This window comes from Tenebrio molitor, chromosome 3 (genome assembly GCF_963966145.1).
Source record: "Tenebrio molitor chromosome 3, icTenMoli1.1, whole genome shotgun sequence".
NCBI lineage: Eukaryota > Metazoa > Arthropoda > Insecta > Coleoptera > Tenebrionidae > Tenebrio > Tenebrio molitor.
Genome location: NC_091048.1, coordinates 16,785,446 through 16,808,895, shown reverse-complemented (window position 1 = coordinate 16,808,895; position 23,450 = coordinate 16,785,446). Strand labels below are relative to the sequence as shown.

At 34.8% G+C, this 23,450-nt stretch overlaps 1 protein-coding gene across 2 annotated transcripts in view; it reads left to right on the top strand.

The window, feature by feature from the left end:
- Window positions 1-1,712: 1,712 nt before the first annotated feature.
- Window positions 1,713-23,450, top strand: part of Madm (MLF1-adaptor molecule) — a 52,416-nt gene continuing 30,678 nt past the window's right edge. For both annotated transcript variants that reach the window (XM_069042461.1, XM_069042460.1), the window contains exon 1: window positions 1,713-2,348. In XM_069042461.1, the coding sequence (XP_068898562.1) occupies window positions 2,220-2,348 (129 nt within the window). In that variant the 5' untranslated portion in view covers window positions 1,713-2,219. The remainder of the gene's footprint in view (window positions 2,349-23,450) is intronic.

Here is a 23,450-nt window from a genome sequence, read left to right as displayed (position 1 = left end):
GTGTTATCGTTGTTTATAATTTATTTTCTTCATTAAAATATACAATTTTGTTGTGAATATGCTATTTAAAAGTGATTGATGAATAATTACAATGTTTCCCTGTAATACAAAAGTTTCACTTCTATCGTGCGTCTTTACGACACATTCTGTTTTTTTTTTCTCCGCCATTGTACTATCGAATTCACGAAAAACTAGTACAGCAAAATTTTGTTGGAGTAAATTAGGCTACATAAAAATGTCAAATATAAACGTCGGTCATTATGACAGTTCGAATTTAGCAATGCTCAATCCAACGTTAAACGTATTTAGGTTATCTACTTGACATGTTAGTCATTAGTAACCATTTAACATAAAGCACGTAGAAACGTTACACTACAATATTATTTAACTACATATACCGTTTTGCTGTACTAGTTTTTCATGAATTCGATAATACTGTTGCGAGCAAAAAATTCTGGTCGTTAATGTCATTTCAAAATTTGGTTAGATTGTCACAAATTAAAAAATTTCCCTGCCTAATTATGCCCACGTCAACAAAGTGTTAAAAACTTAATTAATCAATGTCAATGAAAGTCATACAATATGATGATAGGTTATGATATTTAATACCGTTTTACAATAGAGTATTATCCATTGCATCAAAGCATGATTTTGACGAATGACGACCAGTTTTTTTTGCTCGCGACAGTACCTACATTCATAGTGTGAAGAAACCTTCTTACGACAGGTAGGTTAGAATTATGGTCAAAATTCAATGACTTTTTTAAAAATTATTTTTATAAGTACATACATATTGTCAAGTAGACAATTAATTGACAAATGGACAAAACCAAATTTACATCAGGAAAATTTTATTTTCCCGTTTTTTTGCGCAACCAACTGTACAGAGAAAATTTTGTACTTGTACAGCGTGATCAACAATGACTGAGTCTGTTGGCAATGAAACAATTGAAAAATATTGGTGTTTTTCTGTTTCGTAATTGGCATTGACCGGATGTTTTAACTTGACACGACATTAAAAAAAAAATTAGGTTATGTCGGGTATGTTTATGCTAATACAAAAATGACCCTTTGATGGTAAACGTCAAATTCGCCTGTCAACTCTGTCAAAGCTGACAACCGGAAATGCGTTTTGATTACAGTGGTACCAAAATCATTCAAATTTTCATTGTTACCAACAGATTCAGTCATTCTTGATCACGTTGTATTATTCCGAACACGGAAACTTGGCCACAAGTCACAATTGACCTTATACTTAATTTTTTGTGTTTAGACAACTCTCATCATTTTTACTTTGCTTTGGAAAAATGTTCATAGTGTTTCATCTAAGACTCAAAACGACTAACTGTACAGAAATGGCAATGAAATCGACAATAGTGTTCACATAAAAGTTAGAAGTATTAATAGCTATGTTTATGATTGGACTAAACAAACGTAACGTCTGTGATATTATTTGGAATAGTTTTAGTCAATAAAATTCCTACACTAATGTAGGCGATTAAATAAGTGTTCAAATTTATGTGGTATATTAAACAATCAATAATGAGGAAGGCAAGAGCGAATGGTATTTTCCGATTTGAAAATAGAAAATTATGTAGTCTGCTTTACCGACATTTCGAGAACTTATTCGCGGATACATAGGTGGCGACAGTGGCGCTGGATGTTTTTGTTGTGATTCATTGTTTCGGCGCAAGTGCAAGTTTTATTTCAACCAAATCTCCTCTGTAAAGTGGGGTGGCGCAGTCTCAGACCTAGTGCCGATAAGCGGTCAAAAACAGATGAGTACATCGCCTGTAATTCGGTATCGGTTTAGCTCTGAGCTAGTTGAACATAATTCGTGATAAACTAGCCTGTGCCTGTTACATTAGTGTTGAAAGGTGGAAGAGCAACACAACCGAAACACGCGAATTTTGGTTGTTGACATTGCACCGCTAAAAACTCAGTTCAATAACATTGCAGATGAGCTAGTAGTGCCGTTAGGTGTTTTTAAGTGTTGGTGAATATAGCAAATATCGTGTCGGTTGTAAAATGATAGGTTAGGTCCGGCGTAGAAACTACCTGACTGTGTGGTGCAAGAAACAATAGTTCCAGTCGTTTTGATGTTCGATGGTGAAATCTGTGGATTATGCGCTGCTGATGGAATACGATTGTTGGTGCATTGCCCTGTCGTCGATAAACGCACAGGTTGTGCGGTTTCGGGATAGTTCACCTCAACTATAATGTCGGGGAGTCATATGAATAACGATCAGGAGCACAAATCGCCAAGGGAAAGTGGCGAGGACTCTGAAGACGAAAGCGAAATCTTGGAGGAGAGCCCCTGCGGCAGATGGCTTAAGAGGCGCGAGGAGGTGAGCCCCCCGATTCTGTTGTTGTGCAACCTAACCTAACCGATTAGCCGGCGACCATTTTGCTATAGCCTCCCCGAAACCCGCATGCCCGCGTGACGTTGGGGATCGATTCTGGCGCCGGCTCCACGGACCGGCTCTCGAAGTCCAATCTGCTCTCGTGCGAAACTCCCGTAATTGGATTTTCGGTTTTTCGAGCGGGAACCACCGGTTACCATCGTCAAAATTGTTCTTCATTGCGACATCTTGTTCCGAGCTATTTTTAGTATTACAAGAACTATGACCTTCTCCGTATGTGTAACCGGTTTATCATAGGAATTTTGTGTTTTAATTTGTTTCATTCTCACAAGTTCTAAGCCAATGCTGCCGCTGCACATTGCCCATTGGTGCTAAATCGTGACGTTAGCGGCACAGGGGTGGATCTGGATTCAGATTCAGACAGGACATTTTATTAATTTCCCATTTAACTAACCCTCACCCCCCTCCTCCACATGCTCGCCAATAACAAGTCTTCCGATAATGAATATTATTCTCAAATTAGCCTCAGATTTGTAAATAGTGGAAGGTCTCTATTGTATTCGAAACCCAAACACCGTAAAAAACGTTTTGTTTATCTTGGAAGGTTCAAAAACATGAAAATATGTTGTGCGACTTCCAACTTCAAAACAAAAATGAATCTAAAATAATAAACTTAAGAATTAGATGAAAACAACTGCCTAAGTATCGTGACAGATTTTTTCAAAACAATTTTTTCCATTGAAATTATGTGGTGCACAGTAAATGTGACAAATTTATACGTCAAGCAAGCTGAATTTTTCCATGGAAGTTGTGAACTTTTTAAAATGTATCTTTACTTCAAAATGGTCATATTGCTGGAATAAGTTTGCTATCTCAATGTATGTAGTAAGTAAATGTCTAGCGTGATAATTAAACCGTACATATCAAATATCATAATCAAAATCTTAACGTAACGATTCACATTACTATATCACCTGTTACACAGTTATCATTAATTTTTTATGCTATCTGAAAATGTAACACTTACGGTTTGAATTGATCGGATAACGGTGTCGACGAATATCTTCAAAGTAAAACTAGTATGATAGAAACCAATTAACCAAACACAATTTTTAAGGGTTTGGATTATCAATGTGTTTTACAATTATGTTATACAATTTGTTGTTAGAATGTTCGTTTATATATTTAAATAATTAGAGGTATGTATAATAAAATATAACTTGATGTTAAAATTGTATTTTTTGTGCATGCTGAGTAATTCGTCTTAGAATGGCTACGTGGGGGAATTGTTGTGAAAACTCATTTCTTCTTTCTGCCCTTCAAATTACAAAGTATAAAATTATAGATGATATTGATACGTCACAATCATTTACGACGAACTAGCAGCTTTTTTGTTTTTCGATGATATTTTAATGATTTCAATTGGCAACTTCAATTTTTATTACTGTAAAAGCACTTGGTCGACAGTTTTATACACCCTGATCAAAAGTTTATTGGAATGCGGTGAATTTGCGAGGATGTTATTTAATAACACGTAAATTGAAGAGCTTTTGGTTTAATTATATTTTCTTTCGGTATTTTAATGGTTTGATTTAGTTGCCAAAAGAGACTTAATATTATCAATTGTTCTGAATGAATTTAATGAGTTTCGATTTGTTCGTTCTAGAGGTCAGCTTAGTGATTTAAATTAATTTGGATTCTATACATACAGATAATGTTAATGGCAACATAATCAAGAGTGCTCGGAATGGCTTTTAATCGTTATTTGGTGCAATGTTATCGAAAATGGAATCTCAAATATTTCTTGTAATTTGTTGTTTACGAGTATAAATTTGTCGATAGTTGTTTGAAATGTAGGAAAATTTTGAACATTCTTGAATTACTCTCAACGAACAAATGTTCTTGGTACTAAATTTAATAGTCTCGATTTACTAGAAGATCGGCACATTTTTATGAAGGAGCAGATCAAGGTGACTGTAATAAAATTCAGCTTGCAATAAAAGTCCACATAAAATCGCTGACTTAATTTTAAGTTTTCGATGAATTTTTTTTTCATGATTCTTGGCACAGTTAGGTATGTGCAGTAATGTTTTCTTAGGATTTCTATCTGTCATTAATCTATATTTGCCGCGATAATTTCATTTATCGTATACAGTAGCATAAGTTTAAAGGCGATTGACCTACGATTTTTCATAGATTTCGGTTGTTAAGTAAACTCATCAATGAGTCACTAATTTGCTGGGATAGATAATTAATCTAAAATGTAAGTTTTTGTCTAAACTAACGGGAGAATAAATTTCCTGGGTAGTTAAAACTCCAAAATACTTTTCTCCCAGGACTTTTTGAATTAGTTTTAAATTATAAATAGTCTGCAAAGTCAAATGTGTTGGAGTAATGCTCCGCAGAAGAGTGAAGTTTCACAGGATAATGACTGCGAAATTTTGAGCATTTAGTATTAATTTGTTAAATGCATAGGGATTTGCTATTAAGAACTACAAATCATCACTTCCATTAGAAACGAATTTTTATAATAGTGGGTAAAAGTAGAAAACGTCATGTTACATTCAAAACGGTGAAATAGATGCCTAATTGAATAAATTTGTATTAAGGTTAATTGTTGCAGCAGAGTCCCTGCAGTATCTTAATTTTCTAATAGTAAATCTTCTGGAAGAAACTTCCGTGATTCATTCTTCTCCTTTTAATAATTAATTGATCTAAATTGTTTTAATTTGCTATACTAATTAGAACTCCTGCGACATGCGACTTGTCACGTTTTTTAATCATTGAATTTGGGCGTGTCTCATAATTAATTGTCGTCTTCAGTCAGTTAACATGACTTGATTGAATAAAATTTAAATTCAACGCCATCGGATTTATTTGCAATATGAGACGTATGAAAAATCGGTTTTTCCGCTGAAAGCTTGAGCCAGGAATCCGCAAGATATGAATAGATACTCTATTTAACTTGTAATATTTCGTGCATGTTTGACACGGCGATGTAGATTTTTTTCTAAGTAAATAGGAGGGAATGTTTATTTTTTGTAGAACATTGTGTTGGTAGTTTGTGGACGTTAATGTTAGTCAGATAAATCTTTCAGGAAGCCACTCAACTCCCCGGCATCCAGTTTTATTTTAACTTTGAAACTCAATGAGCGGCGGCATTAATCTCTGGAGAATTCATATGTTTCTATAAATAATACTCTTGCGGAGTGGTATCGGGTTCCCAAGTTGCATTCTCTTGTAAAGCATACCGCTGCAAAATTCAGAACGTTTCCCGCATCTCCCAGAAAATAAAATATGCATAACCTCGCAACCGGCTTGTTATTATTGCCAACAGTGTCAAGACGAGATTCGAGATAGAAATAATAAAATAGGCGTTAAAAAAATATATCCATCCATCCAACCGAACCGTCTGACTGACGTTAACTACTTTAACCTATTTTCTTCGGAGCGCGCACTGCGGTATTGAATGTTTATAATGAAGGTTTACTGGTGATGGGCTCGGAAATAGACCAATAAAAAATCTGGCAAAGAAACGACTTACCTCTACGAATTTTTCAAGAACACACTTGAGTAACACCCACAGCCTTGACCTAGAGGCCTTGAGATTAAAATCATCGATCATTTGTCAGCATCTCAAACACTGAAGTGAAGGTGTTCCAAAAAAAAAAAAATTGTCTGCTTTTTTTCTCACTTTCGTTCAGTTCTCGATGTGATGGTAATTATGTTATTTTTTGAACTGAAATGACGAGTTAGAAGTGTAAGAGGATGGGTTCGTTCATTAGTTTGATCTAGTTTAGGAGGTTGAAAATTAAGACCACTATGTTGGGGTCGCTATTGATTTTACCTTCTTCCGGTTCGGGCTCTTTGAAAGCCAAAATTAAGATAACAAAGTCTACGGATAGTGAGCTAGCTAGTAAACCGAAATCTTTTTCGGTATGGAAGGAACAATGTAAGTTGGTCGTGATAACAATAAAAGCGAACAAGCAAAGGGTACATAAACATGTTATTTTAGGGTCATTTTGGCCTCTGATTTATGACGTATTACACGAGATTTACTGGACTGTATCTTATAGTGTCACGTTTCAGCAATGGGATGTAAATCTGGAAAATCTACGTAGGTAGTTAGTTTAAATCTAGACACAAGGGCGAAGCAAAAAATAAAACAATGTTAAATGTACGTAAGATATACCCAACCCAAGGAAAGAATTGGATTAGTTCGGTACAGGATTAAATATTAATATACAGTCTGTCCATTCTCAAACTCGAACATAGGCAATTAACATTGTATTGAACGTTTTTGCTGATTCCTGCTCGCCAATTGAACTTACTGGTAAGGTAATGGTATCAATAGAAAGATAAAATTATTGCGCTTGAAATGATACTAATAATAAGATTAAAGGTGCTATTTTTATTTTAAAATACTAATTTCAAACTTGGCGATTTTTAAATATGACATGCCGTGATTTTCAAATTGGACAGCATTTGTCAAAAAATTTAGTAATTTCTTGGGTTAAGTCAGCGAATTTCGGTAAATTACTGTCAAAATTATTTACGGAAAAACGAATAGTTACTCCATACAGATTACTACATACAAATTTCTCTTGAAGTAAGTTTATGTAAATTGCGGATACTGAATATGCTCAGGAAGTACAAATATCATCCCTACAAAATACAGTGTCATCAACAGATTTTTGCTGTTGATGAAGAAAATAAGAGTGAAACCTGTTATGAAATACAGGAGCGTGCTAATATGATCGTCGCTTTCTGTCGACAATTTGCTTCACAGGCGCATCTACTTTTACACTAAAGAACGAACCAAATGTTCAAAACACGCGATATTGGGCTCAAGAAAATCCTCGAGTAAATATTCTTACTAGAACTCGGTATCCTCAAAAAATTCATATCTGGGCTGGGATTTTTAATAACATTTGAAATAAAGGGAAATTTAAATTCAGCAAATTATTTAGATTTATTCTAACTAAGGTAGGAACTGCATTGTAATTTTTTCAAAGAATTTATAATAAAATCTGCTTAAACAGTTAATTACTTTAATATTATAATTTAATTCTTGAAGTATCGAAATAATAGTATAATATCTATAAACTGAATGCACAGTGTTAATTGCCTATGTTCGACTTTGAGAGTGGACACCCGGTATAGGCCAAGAATTACATACTCACATTTTTTATTATCTGAAACATTGGACTAGTTTTGAAAAAACCACGAAGTATAATTCTTCAAATTTACTAGTCGCGCAGCGTATGGCAGCATTGCACAAATAAATTACGTAAATGTTGATGTATTTTATGAGTCATACAGACCTGGAAAATAATATTGATGTAATTGTTTTTATAGACTGTTAACCAGATAATGTGATACTGATAATGGCCAATAACTTAAAAGTATTCGACGAATTTTTATCGAGCTGCATTTCAGTTCCTCGGAAATATTTGTTCGAACAACTACTGGAAGCATGGATGGTGTTTTTACGATTGTTTAAATTCCGGAAACACGGACGTCACCGGCTTATCAACAAATTAGTGTGTAAATAACAAAATTCCAATTTTGTTTTTCACCTCGACAGACGATGTTTTCACCTTTCTTATTAACAGCCATGTCTGCTATTGGACACCGAAATGTTGCACTTTGGAAATTTTTTTGGATTATACTAATTGCGTAATTGGGATAAGATGCCAAACCGCATTTGATGCGTATCTTTATAGGCGCCAACATTATGACGCCTCTGTACGTTGTTTTGGCGCCTCGTGCCTGCACAAATTGGCTTTTACGATAAAATGTTCATATTTTTGTTTATGGTGTATCTGTTTTATTCAGTTTTTAAATAACAACACGACGTTAATCGAGTGAGCAATCGAGTTCGCCTTAAACTCATCAGAAAATGTGTCCTGTGGAAGAATTCAGTTAACTTGTACCCTGCTTCTTATTCTATTCATTATTATTATTATTAGTAGGAATATTGGACGGTTTGGCTATCAACAGTTAGTTGTAAGTTGATTATTATTTTACTTTTAAACTGCGAAAAAATTATAAATTAGCAGATAAAATGCATTCACGTTGTTTTGACATAATGGGAGGCCATGGAAATTTTGAATTTAATTTGGTAGTATAGCTGTCTGTCGAATTAGGTTATGTTTTTGTAAGTTTGAGGCTATAAATAGCATCAGTGTCTACTGCATTATAGTCAGTTTTAGTAGTTTGCAATAGAAGAATACTCAAGACATCGCGAAAAATTCAGCAACATGTTACGTTCATTTTGATAGGTCCGCACTTTACTAACGGAAATCAAACAGTGTGTCCAACGTATGGACCATGGCCTCCCATTATGCCAAAACAACGTGAACGGTGTTAAACTATTGTCTGTCCGTTTTGGTCATTGTGTATGACTGGATTCTTTTTGTACAAAAAAAGATTTAAGTCTTTCATTACAAGATGATTTCACACATTTCACATTTGCATACGTTTGGTTGCATGTTGCATTCTATGATATTCAACAGTTATTAGATTTTTAAGACGTAGTTCTTACTCATTTATTATCTTGCTTACTATAAACGTAACTATAAATTCGAAGTTTACATATCAAGTAAACGGTAAATTACGTTTATATCACGGTGTTTTATGTTTTCTGATACTTTTTATTTTTCGTTGAATGAATGAACATGCGTTAATTTGAATATTTTTGGCGTTGAAATAATCCATTCGGCCCAACAAAGTCACGACGCATACCTACTACGAGATCGTTTTAATTCTTCTATTTTGATTTTTGGCCACCGTTCGGGCGCCAAACGGCGCTCCGTTGATAATTCGAGACGCGTCATGGCGTGCGCGTCGTTTTCAACAAGTGTTCGACTAGACGTTTACCAGCCGCTGGCAGGGAACAGACGCCCCCGTCCTCATCGACGCCCACTCCTTTGCCGTCGCGACGCCACACCGATGCCCTCTAGCGGAACGTCCGCCGATCGTCCTGGTACCCCCGCAGACGTTTTTCGATCGTTTTTTCTTGTTTCGTCATCACAAGGGTGGGTGGATGATGCGTCTGTCGTAATAATGAAGTTAACGTTGAACGTAAGGTTCCGCATTGCGCCTGTTCTCGCCGAATTGGGGAATAAGGGAAATCGTTATTAAAGGTTGGTTTTCGTTTCTTGTGCCAAAATGTCGAGCGGTTTCTAACCGGATTGCACCCGAGGGATGGAGATGTTGCCAATTCTGGACACGTATTTCTTTCTCTCCACCACTTGAAGGATTGGGATGACTAATGGTGATGTCGCGTTTTTCGCCGAATATTCTTCGAGGTTGTTGGCAAATTTCGATTATTAAATGTTTCTGTTTCAAGACAAGAGAGTGTTTTATCGTGCGTCGATACAGACGTGCTAACACCTTCACAATCATTTAAGCCAGAAATTTTAATAATGAGTCAAAGATTCAACACTAAAAAATTTACCTTCAAGCTGTCAATCATTTGTTTCTTGCAAGCCGCGAAATACGGTTAGAATTCGAAATGTCAATGTCGCTCGCACAAGCAAATACGGAAATTTTTAAAATTGGAAAATGACATTTAATTTTGGTTTAGAATTTTACATTTTGTAAAAGAGAAAAAGATCGAATATTCTGTCTGCTATTTCCTCGTCGTCAAATCTAGAGAATGAGCTGATTAGAGAACACGTACAGTATTCTCAGTATCTACTTCGACAGATTTCATTGGTCCTGGTCGTTGTAATTGAGGTCCGTGAGGCTATTAACTTGACGATTTGTTTAATTTGACGTTTTTGTATCAATCAGAGAAGGGTCGTAAATGATACCACAATTAGTTTTATTTACGTTTAGATTTTAATTAGCAAGCTTTCAAAAAACTAAAGTATGTACATAAAGGTTTGTATCGTAAATACGTTTGTCAATAAAGCGAAGGTTCTCATTCAATGAAAGATAAAGTAATGGCGACAGTATGACAGAATGTAAGTCATCCTAGTCAAGTTTCTTTACACCCCTTGTGTTACTTCGAGGTCGGCTTCGATTGGCATTGGAGATGTCTCCTTTCTTTTGCTAAATATAGGCAAAAGGCGCGACGTTGTCTTTCGCGTCCCCATCAATTATTATAGTGTTTCTTATCAATTATCGCGTTTCTCCCTTGTGAATGTCGGCGTTCCGGTACATCGAACTCATTAGTCCGAAGAACGACGAGGCAACGGTCTTGTAGAAAGGCGAAATTTCTATTTTCAATCGATAAATTTCTTTATCGTTCAGTCACTTTGATCCACGGAGAGACGATAAGACGATGGCATTTTAGACCAGAGGAGAAAATGGAACATAACGGCCATATCATTATCGGTTTGTTTCAAGGTACGTTGCGCCGATTGCAAAATGACCGTTGCGAAAACACGTCGGTAAATAAAAATAACAATAATTGTCAATGGGTTAACAAAATACTGGTTGCACATAACACAGCAATAAACATAACAGAAAGGATAAATCCTGCGAGTACAGGTGGTTTCATTGTTGTTAGCATCGTTGTCTTCCGCATCAGCCGTGCTTTCGAGTCACACACCCGCAGCGATACCTCTTCTTGGTACCGAGAACCGTGCCCAAAATGTTGATCGATATTTCATTTTAGTAATGATCTGTTAGCAGAATCTAAATACAGATTTGCCGTTCGTCATGTCATTTGTGCTTGTTGCAATCAACCTAGTTCTCTCGGCATTGTTGAGATTGTGCTTGAGGTAGTTCTTGAAAGTAAAGAAGAGCCGTTGAGAGTTTACGGTCAGATGTTATTTGCACAAGAGACGGTTATGGATTTAAGCAAGCATTAATTAGGTTTAAAAAATAATAATTGGAAATGTATGTACACTTGATTTAAAAAAAATAGCCTACAAGTGTTGAGAGCGATTTTTGTAATATTTTCCTAGTGTAAATGGCCCTCTATAAACTGTTTCTAGGCAACATGAATTTCGTACGCTACCTTCCTTCTAGTTTAGTGATGATTCGGACTTTTGTCACTATGGAAACAAAGCTAACATTTTTTAGACATTTCTAAAAAAAAAAACGATGTAAACCTATCATTAGTGTCATTAATAAATGACTATTACATATTAAAAATCAGTTTGCAGTTTTTCTTGTGACATCAAAAAAGCAGGCAAATGGCATTATCGAGTCAAAAGTAGGGTTGTATCCAATAAAGGCCGATCGATCAAATTAATTTGTAATCGAGTCATCCATGGATTTGAATCTGTATGTCTTTTGAGATTGATATGGCGAGATTTAACCTGTGTTCGAAGCGTTGAGTTCAAGTAACGACATACGATTTCGGATTCATGGACAAATGAATTTGATCGCTCTTTATTTGTTAGCAAATATTTTTAATTTTTTTTTCTTCCATATACTTCTTAAAAAATACACTAAATTGAATTGGATTTAATTATATGCTCGACTATTATCAGAATCTTATATTGTTTTAGTTAGACGATACATATTGTTAATGGCAGAGCGATTTTTATTATATGCGGTGAACTTTTGTTGGAAAGTCATTTATAAAAGGTATGGTTTAATGGTTGTCCACATCATTCGAATGCTCTGATGATTCATTTTGTCGAAATGTGAAACAAATTTAGAAGGAAAGCTTGTCAGATTAGTCGTATTTAAATACCCATTATAGTTCAGTAAAATTGAGTCACCGTTTTTTATTTCTGCAAACTTTGACTTTTACCCGATCTTTGACAATTGGATCACTGATACCGAGGTTTTCATTGAGTGGCAGATTCTGCCTTATCGTGATGCGCTAATGTTCCGAATTGCGGTTCTCTATTTAGTCGCGTCATCACCTACCAACATCATCAAGGATGGTCGTAGAAAATGGCAAATAGGAAGTGATTTCACCCATAGACGAACCTCTATTGTAAAGGTCGAGTAGCTGTGAAGCATGATTCAATGTCAGTGCAAGTTATTTCCTGTTCCTAAATGCACCTTGACGTGTGCGAAACAACTGTTTTCATATAAAGAATACGCCTATTTTTCCGATAGTTTTTTTTTTACCATTACTAATGGTTGGATTTATGTATCACTAACTACAATAGTCTTTTCAAATGTAAATTTTCACGAAGGCTGTTGTTTCATTGACATTTTCATTGTACTAATTCGATCGCCTAATTTGTGTTCGTCGTTAAATAATGAATGAGGGTCAAGTTGAGAAAAATCTCTAGTGGAATATTTCGTGTCATTTTTACAACGGGTAATGTTGGCAATTGGTCGTTTACTTTTTATATTGTTCATAAGTTAATGTTTCTCGTGTAATTAATGTAAAATTGTTTGTCTTTGCAGTATATTGTTGCTACATTATTAGTGCTCTATTTTTAGAGATAACAAGGGAAAAGAAAAGTGGGTACAAACAATCGTGCATGTGACATTGATATTGTCCATCTAAATCATTATTTACAGTTGGTGTTGTTTTTTTTTGGAAATAGGGAAGGTTTCCTACACTTAACCCTTTGAATGAGCAAGCGGTCCTTGGCAATGTAATATCAATGCAGACGTGTGGTATGTGTACTACAGGCGAGGCGCCTCGAAAGTCTTAATATAATTTATGACGAACGTGTACCTAATTATCGATTGGAAGACAGGTATTGGTTGCGGCTTATACAACCGAACAAAATTGCATTACATTTTATTGCTTCAAGTTTGTTAGTCGGTCGTAAAACATGTGGTAAGGCACGTGAAATTCTACGGATTAGTTAGTTAAACAAGAACTCTTAAGTTGCTTCTTTTTAAACTAAATAGTCTGTTTAAGTACAGATATTTGCATTTTACGCTAATATCCATGAAAGAGGCCTAAATGGGTAGGTTCTCAATTTATCAGCTGCAGTTGTGTTTAAATTCATCGTCATAATATGAATAATTTTGTTCTGGAGCCTGAGAATTTTTAAATTTAAATTATGTACATACTTGCTTGAGATTTTGGAAAATGATTAACTTTGGCCTAGATTGTATTAGAAAATTTACATTCGTTTTCACGCGTAAAATTTGTAGATTTTTTTCAATGTAGTGATAACGATGGCTAACGATTTTCTCAATTTCAACAATGTTAATTTGAGTTTTAGGTAAACAGTTCGTTGACACATCACTGTATTGTACCCTCCATCCATTAGATAAATACGCGTTGTACTTACATAATTTGTCGAGTATGTTTGTTTTTGACCGAAATCAATAAAAGGGGTCGGTCTGAAAGTTGGAAAAATTGTATCGACGTATAAAACACATATTGACATCTTTTTTTGTTATATTACATATATGCCGCCTGTTTTGTTCTCAACGCATAGATTTTTCTTTAATCCTCGAGTCTTAGATTGATTGTTTCCTACGGCTTCCTGGTTGCATTTTTAACTCCCTGCAGCGAACAGGATTTAATGATCGCTGTTAAAACACTTGCAGTGTCAGTTTGACCGGGATGAAAGTATGATTAATGGTTCATTGTTTCAGCAATTTAATGCCGCATTGATAAAATTATAATAATAAAGCCATACGGCGCAGTTTTATGCTGATAAGGTTTAATAAGATCCGGTGTTTGTAATATGCAATAGCGGCCAGATAAATTCAGGTATTACATGTTTTCGCCATTTTTTTTTGCACTTTTGCTGTGGAAAATTAAGTTGACTGTTATCAGTTTGTTGGTATTTGAAGAACAATATGTGGTATCATAAGTGAGGTCAGGGTATATAATTGATTATTTGTGATTAGGAAGTTTCCCATTGGACCGTAATCACAGTGTTTGTTATTGTGGTTTGTTCGAAGCAAACGTAAATATCCGATATTTATTGTTATTATTCATTCCCATCACTGTGTTTACTGGTCCTAAGTAATAACGAGTGAATAGATAATTACGTGAAAAATGACAATCTTCAAACCCCAGCTCAGCTTGACTACCGGCCCTCACCACGCTTCTGCCGTTACTCAAATCATATTTATTGTTACTGTCAAATTGTCCAGGAGACTTCCGGCAATATGTCAAAACAAGGTTCTTATGGTGTTGGGGGTACTAACACCACGATTCCTCTGAAGAAAGTGGGGGTTAGTCAATATCTACTCGTTAGTAAGAAAGTATACGCACAATATTCACATTCATAAAATGAGTTATTTTGTGTCAGTGTATAATGGTCCGGCAACTCAATGTCGCATAGTAACCCTTTGTATTGATGTGATTTTTTGATTTCTTGCTGTTGCGCTATGTACTCGTAGCTGAAAAGGCGCGACTTGCTCCATCCATTTCTAGGAGAACTTTACTATTACCTTGTACACCAAGTTCCAAAGCGTACTTCGGATATGTAAGACAAAACAGTTCAGCTGCAACTCAGAATGTTATTTTTCATAGATTTTCAAGAAATGCCTATTCGACTTTTGTCGGTGAAAAATAATTTTGAGTGAAATCATAGATATTTATTCCACGTACTCACGTGAAACTAGTACGATACCCTAATATGTTATTCGAACTTCCACGTCTATTTCCTCATTCAATACACATTCCTTGTTTCAATTGCTTGTATTTTTTTATTATCAACGTATCTTTTTTTTTGTAATTCACGTGTTCACAGTCCATTTCGTGAATCATGCTTCAAAGTACAATAAACCAGGTTTGTTATTCGTATCGGGTGGGTATTCATTCATAAAATTAAACATTGACAATCCTCGACGACCTGGAAAAATATTTACAATGCCAATAGTATGAAAGTCAATTGTATTTTAATTAATTCCAGTTACGTAAATGGGTACGGTAATAGTTCCCGAAAGCCAAAATCAATTTTGGTAGCAGTCCAAGGTTGCCTCTAGAAACTATTTTCTGATTTCCATCTAGAAGCAGCATTGTCGTATTCAATAAAAGATGACGCAGCGACTTTCGAAATGTTTGTCTTTTCATCATTGTTTCGTGTTGTGTGTGCTTGTTGCATTTTATGCCATAAATATGTGATTTGTTACGACAACTTACGTCTTTGAAGCCTTCATTCTCGAGTGTATTAGATGCAGTTTTTTTTAAGGGAAAGTGATGCTGTTCAGTCTCATGGGGATGCCCCTTTTCGGAACGTTGCCAAATAACGCAGAATCGCTGAGTCGACGTTTTGACATTCTCAAGGATAACAGCATCACTATTCGTGATTCACGTCCATCTCATCCACATATACGCCCAGCATGATTAGGTGGCGCACATGATACGAAATATGTATATGTACGTCGTCGTTGGATTATTTGACCCTAATTATTGCGGCGCCAGACCGTCACCAGACACTTGACAGTTTTATAACATGTGACCAACGTTTCGTCTCTCTTTCATTGTTTTAAAACCGCAAACAGTTGAACTACGTGACGTGTATTTAAATTGGGCCATAATGGTTCGCAGTCCTTACATTTTTTGTTCCACATCAGCAACCCTGGACGATTAAAAGAAAAAAAAAACAGACAAATGTAAATTTTTTTTTGCGATTTTTTCGTACCAACGAACAAGTTTTTTCAAGAGCGGCATTGCAAATGGATGCACAGAGCCAATGAAACAAACACGCGCCAGTTTTAATCGTACTGGTGATGGTGGTACGGTTTTATCCCCGTTAAAATTCGAGGAAATTGTGCAGTCGCTTCACTAATTGTATTATGCCAATCGATTCGATAAACAGGGGAACGTCTGAATTATCTTATTAAAATTTCCTGTTGAGCATATTTCCGTTTAAATTTCAATTTGGCCATTATTTTTTTTTAATTAATCGATAAATCTAGGGAGGGCGTTAATGCTAATGAGAATTTTGATTTGACGCAGTTCGAATTATTTCAAGATGGCTCATCTCATTATAATGTTAGAAAATTCACTTTTTTTCGTAACGATGGATGCACCGAAAAGAAAAACATGTTTTCAGATTATTTCGTGTTTGTAAACAGTTAAAGCTTTGTTGAATTATAAGTGTAATGTGTTTTCACATTATACAGGTGTGTTTTAAATGCTAGTAAAAAAAACTGGGTCATCTGGAGTCCAGAAAACCATTTAAAAAAAATCTAAAACGGTAGGGATAAACTAACCCTGTCCATGCACATTCTACGCCACAGACACAACAATAGTAAATAATAAGTTAAACCATAGCGACCCTACAATGAACAAAGATACAACAAAATTATTATTGTTGCTTGACAACCCCAATAACGTTTTTAATTACTTTTAATTCAGTAGCGCACGGACAATTGTAACCAAAATTTAATTTATTTTTATCTCGAAAACAAAAAGACTTATTAGATATTTTTTTTTGTATGAGTTCTACTATCCTCACCTGTTACCAGTAATTTTTTTGTATTAGCGTTTAAAAAACACCCTGTATAGTCAAATTTTGTCAGATTGTGCGTTCCATGTGATCGATCTTGCAGTCTCTACATCGAATTGAAAACAATCAATTTGATAAAGGAATTAATTTCGTGACAATTAATAGCGATACCCGACCTTTACTTATTTGTATAAATCTATTGTTATTTGGACAATGTTGCCCGACAAAAAAAATGCAGACCAATTTGAATTCAACTGTACATATTTCAGTCACAAAAATAACAAACAACAGAACCGAACTCTCCATTTTGTAGCTTATTACATGCTATTTTCACAATTTTGAATAAATACATATTTGTTTTATGAAAATTAACTGAAGGTATACTTAAGTAAAAGTATGTAATGTAAAGTATTTCCGTTTTAGTACTATTAGTCATGATTTTGTACGTAGATATTGTAAAAATCAAAATAATATGAAGTAATAATCGCTTTTTTGGACTTGCGAATTTTTACTGACAATGAGATGTTTTATGGAATTTTAGTGATTCCATTTTATTACGTTAAGTTAGTGTGTATGTATCGGGTGTTCATTTAAAGTTCTCCTCAAAGTTGGGATTGAAGAGTCGGTTGTGAACGCACCAGTCAGTCTGCAGAGTAAAAACACAAATAACGTAAAATTGAGGTTAGATTAAAACAGCTGATCCGTAATCCGTGGTGCACTCACAATGCCAACTTTGAGAAGAAATTTAAATGAACACCCGATATACATATGTGCAAAATAATTAATTTATGGATATGTGTACATAGATGCATTTAACCTAAGCTGTGTTTTTGATTTCGCTACCATGGAGGTTGAAATCTTTTTTTCGATAATCACATTTTGATTCCGAGGATGACTTAGTTTAACCATGTTTTACACCATACTGAAGATTTATTTCTTGTTCGTTGTTGATGTTTTACGAAATATAAATTTTCTTGTACCATAACCTCAATTTCTTGTTTGACATTTTTTTAACTATGATTTGCTGATACTCCGAAAACTACCTTAGTTATGAATTTGTGTGTACAATCGGCACCAACATATTAAAAATAACACTGACAGGACGGATGTCATTAAAAACGACTATACGTGCATAATCAATCACAGATTCTTCAGTTGAACTGTGAATTATATTTTATATTTTCACGATTACTAAGTATGTATGTACATATTGATATTTCTTTTCTGATAGATTACATTTTGTTATTTTTTATATCCCATCTCCACCCGGCGGCACGGCAATTTTGCCGGAGTACATACACTATTACGGATGTTACTATCAAGTAATAGTGCAGTGCTTATCAACATAATTACCGGCGTCTCGCCTCCACATTTTGACTTTGTTGTGTTTTATTATGTTCTGTGTCAATGTTAAGGAACTTCCTAACGATGTGACATGAGTATAATAATATACCTTTTTGAATTTCAACTACCAATGTGTTATCTAAATCCAGAATTTTGAAATTTTTAAAAAGAGATTGCGGTACTATTCCCGTTGCTGAAATTACAAGTGGTAAAATCGAATTTTTTTCTAAACACCAAAGATTTCTCATAGCAACGGAGAGCTCTAAATATTTATTAATTTTTGTGTTATATGTCTGTGTTATATTATGTGAATTTGCAACAGCTATATCTAAAAGATATGCTTGCTTTTGTTGTTTATTAGAAATGTCTTATATTATTACATATTATTATAATGGTATAACAAAAGCGATTATCTACAATTTTTTGTTTTCGATGAAAGTAGAAGGGATTTTACTATGGATGGTTTTTATTTGTAACTGCTAATTACAAATTGAGAACGGATTTCTTAAAGTCGGCTTCTACTTTCCATGATATAACAGGATTTTGTGAAATTATTCAGTAACCGGTCACACCCATATTTATTTAAAGAATCAATTTCTAAAATATAACACGACCGGTGTGGGTAGAAAAAATGATAACATTTTGTGAATGAATTGATTTTTTGCTATTTTTATCGATTAAATGATATATCTGGTGTTCTAAACTGTAAGTGTGCCTGCCTTATTTTGCCGTTTGTCAAAAATAATTTTCCTATAAATGTGGATACGAAACGAAATAAAATTTTGACTCCACATTGAAGTAAGTGTGCAGATTTATTTTACAAGTAAATGTTGGTACAGATTTATTTATGAAATTGTTTAGTATGTCCCAAATAGGATTAGAACGTCACTCTAACGAGATGAGAAAAGGCACTGCACACAATTTTAAGGTCTTTGCGGTCTTCCGTTTTCGGTCTGTTATTTATTATGTAGCATCTGAGGGTCACTCACGATAATTTTTGCTCGTTCGGGTGAATGCACCCATTCGAACCACTAAAATGAAACAAAACCACCAGAATACCACGTCACATCCTCATTAAACCGGGGACCATCTAATTGTTTGATTTGCCAACAACGGGTCACGTGTTTAACGAGTCATAAACCAGATTATTATTTTTAATTGATCCCCGATTTTCCTTGTTTGGAGGGGACGGCTGTGTATCGCGGCGTATCTCTTTTGAAAAGTATCTTTGGCTGCATGGCGCTATTTGGTGCGTTCCTGGTATCGAAAAACTGGACAATGTTCGCGCCGCATTAAAATAGATTACGTCGTTATTTTAGAAAACTAGAGACGCCAAGATGCGTTTGGCATGTCACCGCGTTTAGAAGACATCGCAATGTTTTTATTTATTTATTTATTTTTCGGTCTAGGAGTTTGGTGCACACGGTTGGCCGTGCACAGAGCCACATTTATACGCGAATAGTGGCTTCTCGTCTATGTTATTTCTAAACTTAACTCGCATTCCGCCAGGATAATGACTTATTTTGAACGTGGTGTCCTCACGCTCGGTCCACAGTTAAAAACATTCGGTATTACTTAATCCGCCTGCAGGTTTTTTTCACATCAGTATACGTATTTAAAAAGAGCCTGTTTCTCATCGCCACGATTAATTTGAGAAATCACCCTATTTATATTGGGATGGCTCACACGATTTAAGTGCTTCCCGCATATTTCGGATTCCTCGACTATTTATCTTTCTTGTCTTGTCTTCTTTTCCTATCGCCTTTATACATATGTGTTTTCCACCCACGCAGAAGTCTGGTGAAGTGTGTAAATTATCGGTTAAAGCGTGGACCCGTTGAGTCGTTGTACGATGGTAACGTCTAATTTAAATTCGTATTTGAAATGTTTTTCGTTTTAATTAACACAAAAAGATTGTGGGGACAAGACAATGCGGAAGGTATTTGCTCAAAGTGATCAAAATTAATGTACACATTCTTGCGGTTTGCAGTTGTTCCGTGCAACGATGCACAAAGACTTTACTTCATTCGCTTCGGAATATATGGCATGGGTGTGTCGGGAAAAATTGGTAGTGATATATGAGGGTATAATGGTCATCATAGTTTTAGTTAGCGACCTTCAAAGATAAATCAGAAAATATTAGTTTTACAATAAAAAAAAATGTTCAGGACTCTCTCAAATAGATGTTTCCTTCAAATGAAAATTTGAAGCTATTCGGTGACGAAGAAATCGAAAATAGAAGTTTTCACATGTCTACTTTTAAATGAAGGAGCAAAACCAACTGTTTATTGCATCCAGTTGACTTCACGGAAACAGGTCGGAATTTTGTCAGTCGTAAAATCCATCATTCAGTCGTCCATATGGTCTTCTTACAAAGCTCGATACCGGGGTTTATTTTCCTAAATATGTATGTATTTATAACATACCTTATTCAGAGTGATAAATTCGGTGCATTGGCGTCAAATTTGAATAATTCCGATAAAATCGTCGTGGAGAAAGGAATATAGCGGCGCCACACTGTCCCAACGAATTGGTGTGTATCGATTGTAAAATTCGTTCCGTTGCATAAATTGAACGTGCAGCAAGGCAAGCCTCAAAATACAAAGGTTACATAAACTGCAACAGTGCAACGAAGTCTAGGAAGTTAAAAAATGTGCACCCACAGCAGTAATAAATAGGTTTCACGAGTCAGGGAGTGCAATAGTTTAATCAATTGTGCAGCAAGCAAGTCAATGGAGGAAAGTTTTGGGTAGGTTGCACAGAAGAATGCAGTTGCATCAAGACAATGGCGGGGATTTTTTAGTGAAAGATTGCATTACAGTTGTTCTGTCTTCTTCATAAATTTCACGTTTGCAATACAGTTATGGCTTTAGGTGTGTTAAATACGTGAAGTTCTAACTTATTACTGATATTAAAAGCACCTTTACACCATTTAATTATTATTAACGAACGTCCTTGCATAGTGTGGAGTTCGTTCACACCGGCATATTATATTATCAACTATAGTAATTATAAAAAAATAATAATTCCCCCTCGAGTCTAATCACCTGACATGGTGGTATCTTTTCTATTATGGTAATTTATTTAAAATTGAACATCTGCGGGTTAGTGTTCTGTTAGTTATTGTGAAAATGTGCATGCGATCATTCTATATTTAATGTTGTTTATGAAAAACGCAAACAGAAACAGTTTTCTTGCAGTATAATCGTACTGTCAGTGGTTCTAATTCTATTATTTACGTCATTCGCAGCTTTCGCATGCAAAATAAGACCGTGATAAAAGGCAAAGCAAGCAAAAGTCACGTGCGACTAAAAAACTGGGGAGTTTTTCTAGATACATATTCGGATCATTTCTGTCAATTGTAAAATTTCTTTGAAAGGGACGATCAGCCTGCACACTCCTCGTTGTGAAAAGACGGGAGAAAGAGTTAATGTCATGTTTTAATAAAGCAAATAATGTAATAATAATGTAATAATAATACCGTCAGCTGTTAATGCTAGTGTGACACGATACTAAATTTCACAGAAAATTCTGTAAAAATGACAAAGACAGGCTGTGATCCTGATCGTTCATTGGTCCTGATCGAGGGTCTCTCTCATTTTCTAACAAATTTTCTACAAAATTTAGCATCGTGTCAAACTAGCTTTAGGAGGTAATAAGGCAAAAATTTGTTGCATTTATGCTGACAGCACCTAAGTTGAAATGGTATTGGTAATATTGGTATCGTTATTTTTAGTGTCCGACCGAAGATTCTGTTTCGGCCAATTTCGGCTGAAAAAAAGAGTTTCGGCCAAGTTTCGGTTTCGGCCAAAAATCAGCCGAACTTTCGGCTCCAACCGAAACTGTTTTTTGTCGCGTTATCCTCGTTGTTGATTTGATTATTATTAAGTATCGGGTGTTTTTTTTTTAATTTCACCTCGTAGTAGGCGTTGAAGAGTCGATTGTGAACGCGCCACTCGTGTAAATCGTAAGATTTAAACAGCTGATCCGTAACCCGTATAGTGCATTCACAAATTAATCACAATCGACTCTTCAACGCCTACTGTGAGATGAAATTAAAAAAAAACACCCGATAATACTTATAAATGTTTAATTAAGACTGATAGAAGTTGTTTTTTAGTTTGATTTATAATAAAAATAGTAAGCATAAAGATGTTTTTGTTTATTTTTGGATTGGAGACAAACGGTTGTACCTATCTAATTAGTAAGTACATACAAAGGTCTGTGTGCAAAAAGTAAGTGAATTCAAAAGTTTGGGTTTCGGTTTCGGCTGAAAAACATGGTTTCGATCGGACGCTAGTTATTTTTAGAAGTTTTTTAAAATTGAAATTATTGGATGCGAATAATTAAACGCAATATGTATTTTATTAGTATTTCTTTCATTCTTCCATCAGTTTATTTGCATAAAATGCTTTTTTTTGCTGTACAATAAAATGTTTTTAATTTATGTGGTTTGACGCACATATTTTTTATCATTTATTTGTTTTTCCACTATTTTAACACCGCTCAGTCATATGCGATTCCATGTGAGTTCATATTTTTAAATCAATTAATTTGAGTGCTCAAAAAAACCGGACACCAATTCGCGTAATATACGCATGAAAGGAATCAAGAGAAACATAAAAGTGTAAAAATACTAAAAACGTATTGTAATATTAATTTGTATTTAATTTGTTCAGTTACAAACATGGGTAAAAGAATAATAATTGTCGTTCTGTGCGCACCTTCAATACAATTTTATTAGCTGGAAAATCACTTGCAAGTTTGCTTTTCAATTATTTGGTGACATTATGTTTTTTGTTAAACAAATCGAATTGCGTTTCGAATTCATCCGAAGGTTGAAACTGATGTGGGTAAATATTTGATTAAAATTGTATACCTTGTAAAGGCGTTTTTTAATGTCAACAACTAAATGAAGATTCAATAAAGAACGCTTCTATTTGATTTTGATCCTGCCGAATTTCATTTTACTAGTATTACTACGACGATAAGACTATATCTGATAACGAAAGTTTTGAATGAAACATGCGGACGAGCTATGGGATGATGATAACACAGGAAATCCGCTCTTGAATTCATATCGTAAATCGAACCAGTATTGACGTCACTCAATATTCATTGATATCCAGAATAACTACAGTACATAATTATTTGTATTTTTACAATCAGTAAAGTTTTAATTTAGTGTACAACGCGATAAATTTTGCAGTAGCTTTAGAGTAATAAGCACGCAATGTACATACAAGAAGAATGAACCACAAAAGTGAAATAAGGCTTATGTTCTCAATGTGCGTTATTTTTGAGATCCGAATGGTAAATTTTATATCTGTGAACTAGATTATTGGCTGGAAATTGTGTTAATGTGATTAATATTTTCTGTTTCGTTAATCGTTTCTTAATAACCTAATGGTGACATCTTTAACTACTTCAACTAGAGCTTTTCTAA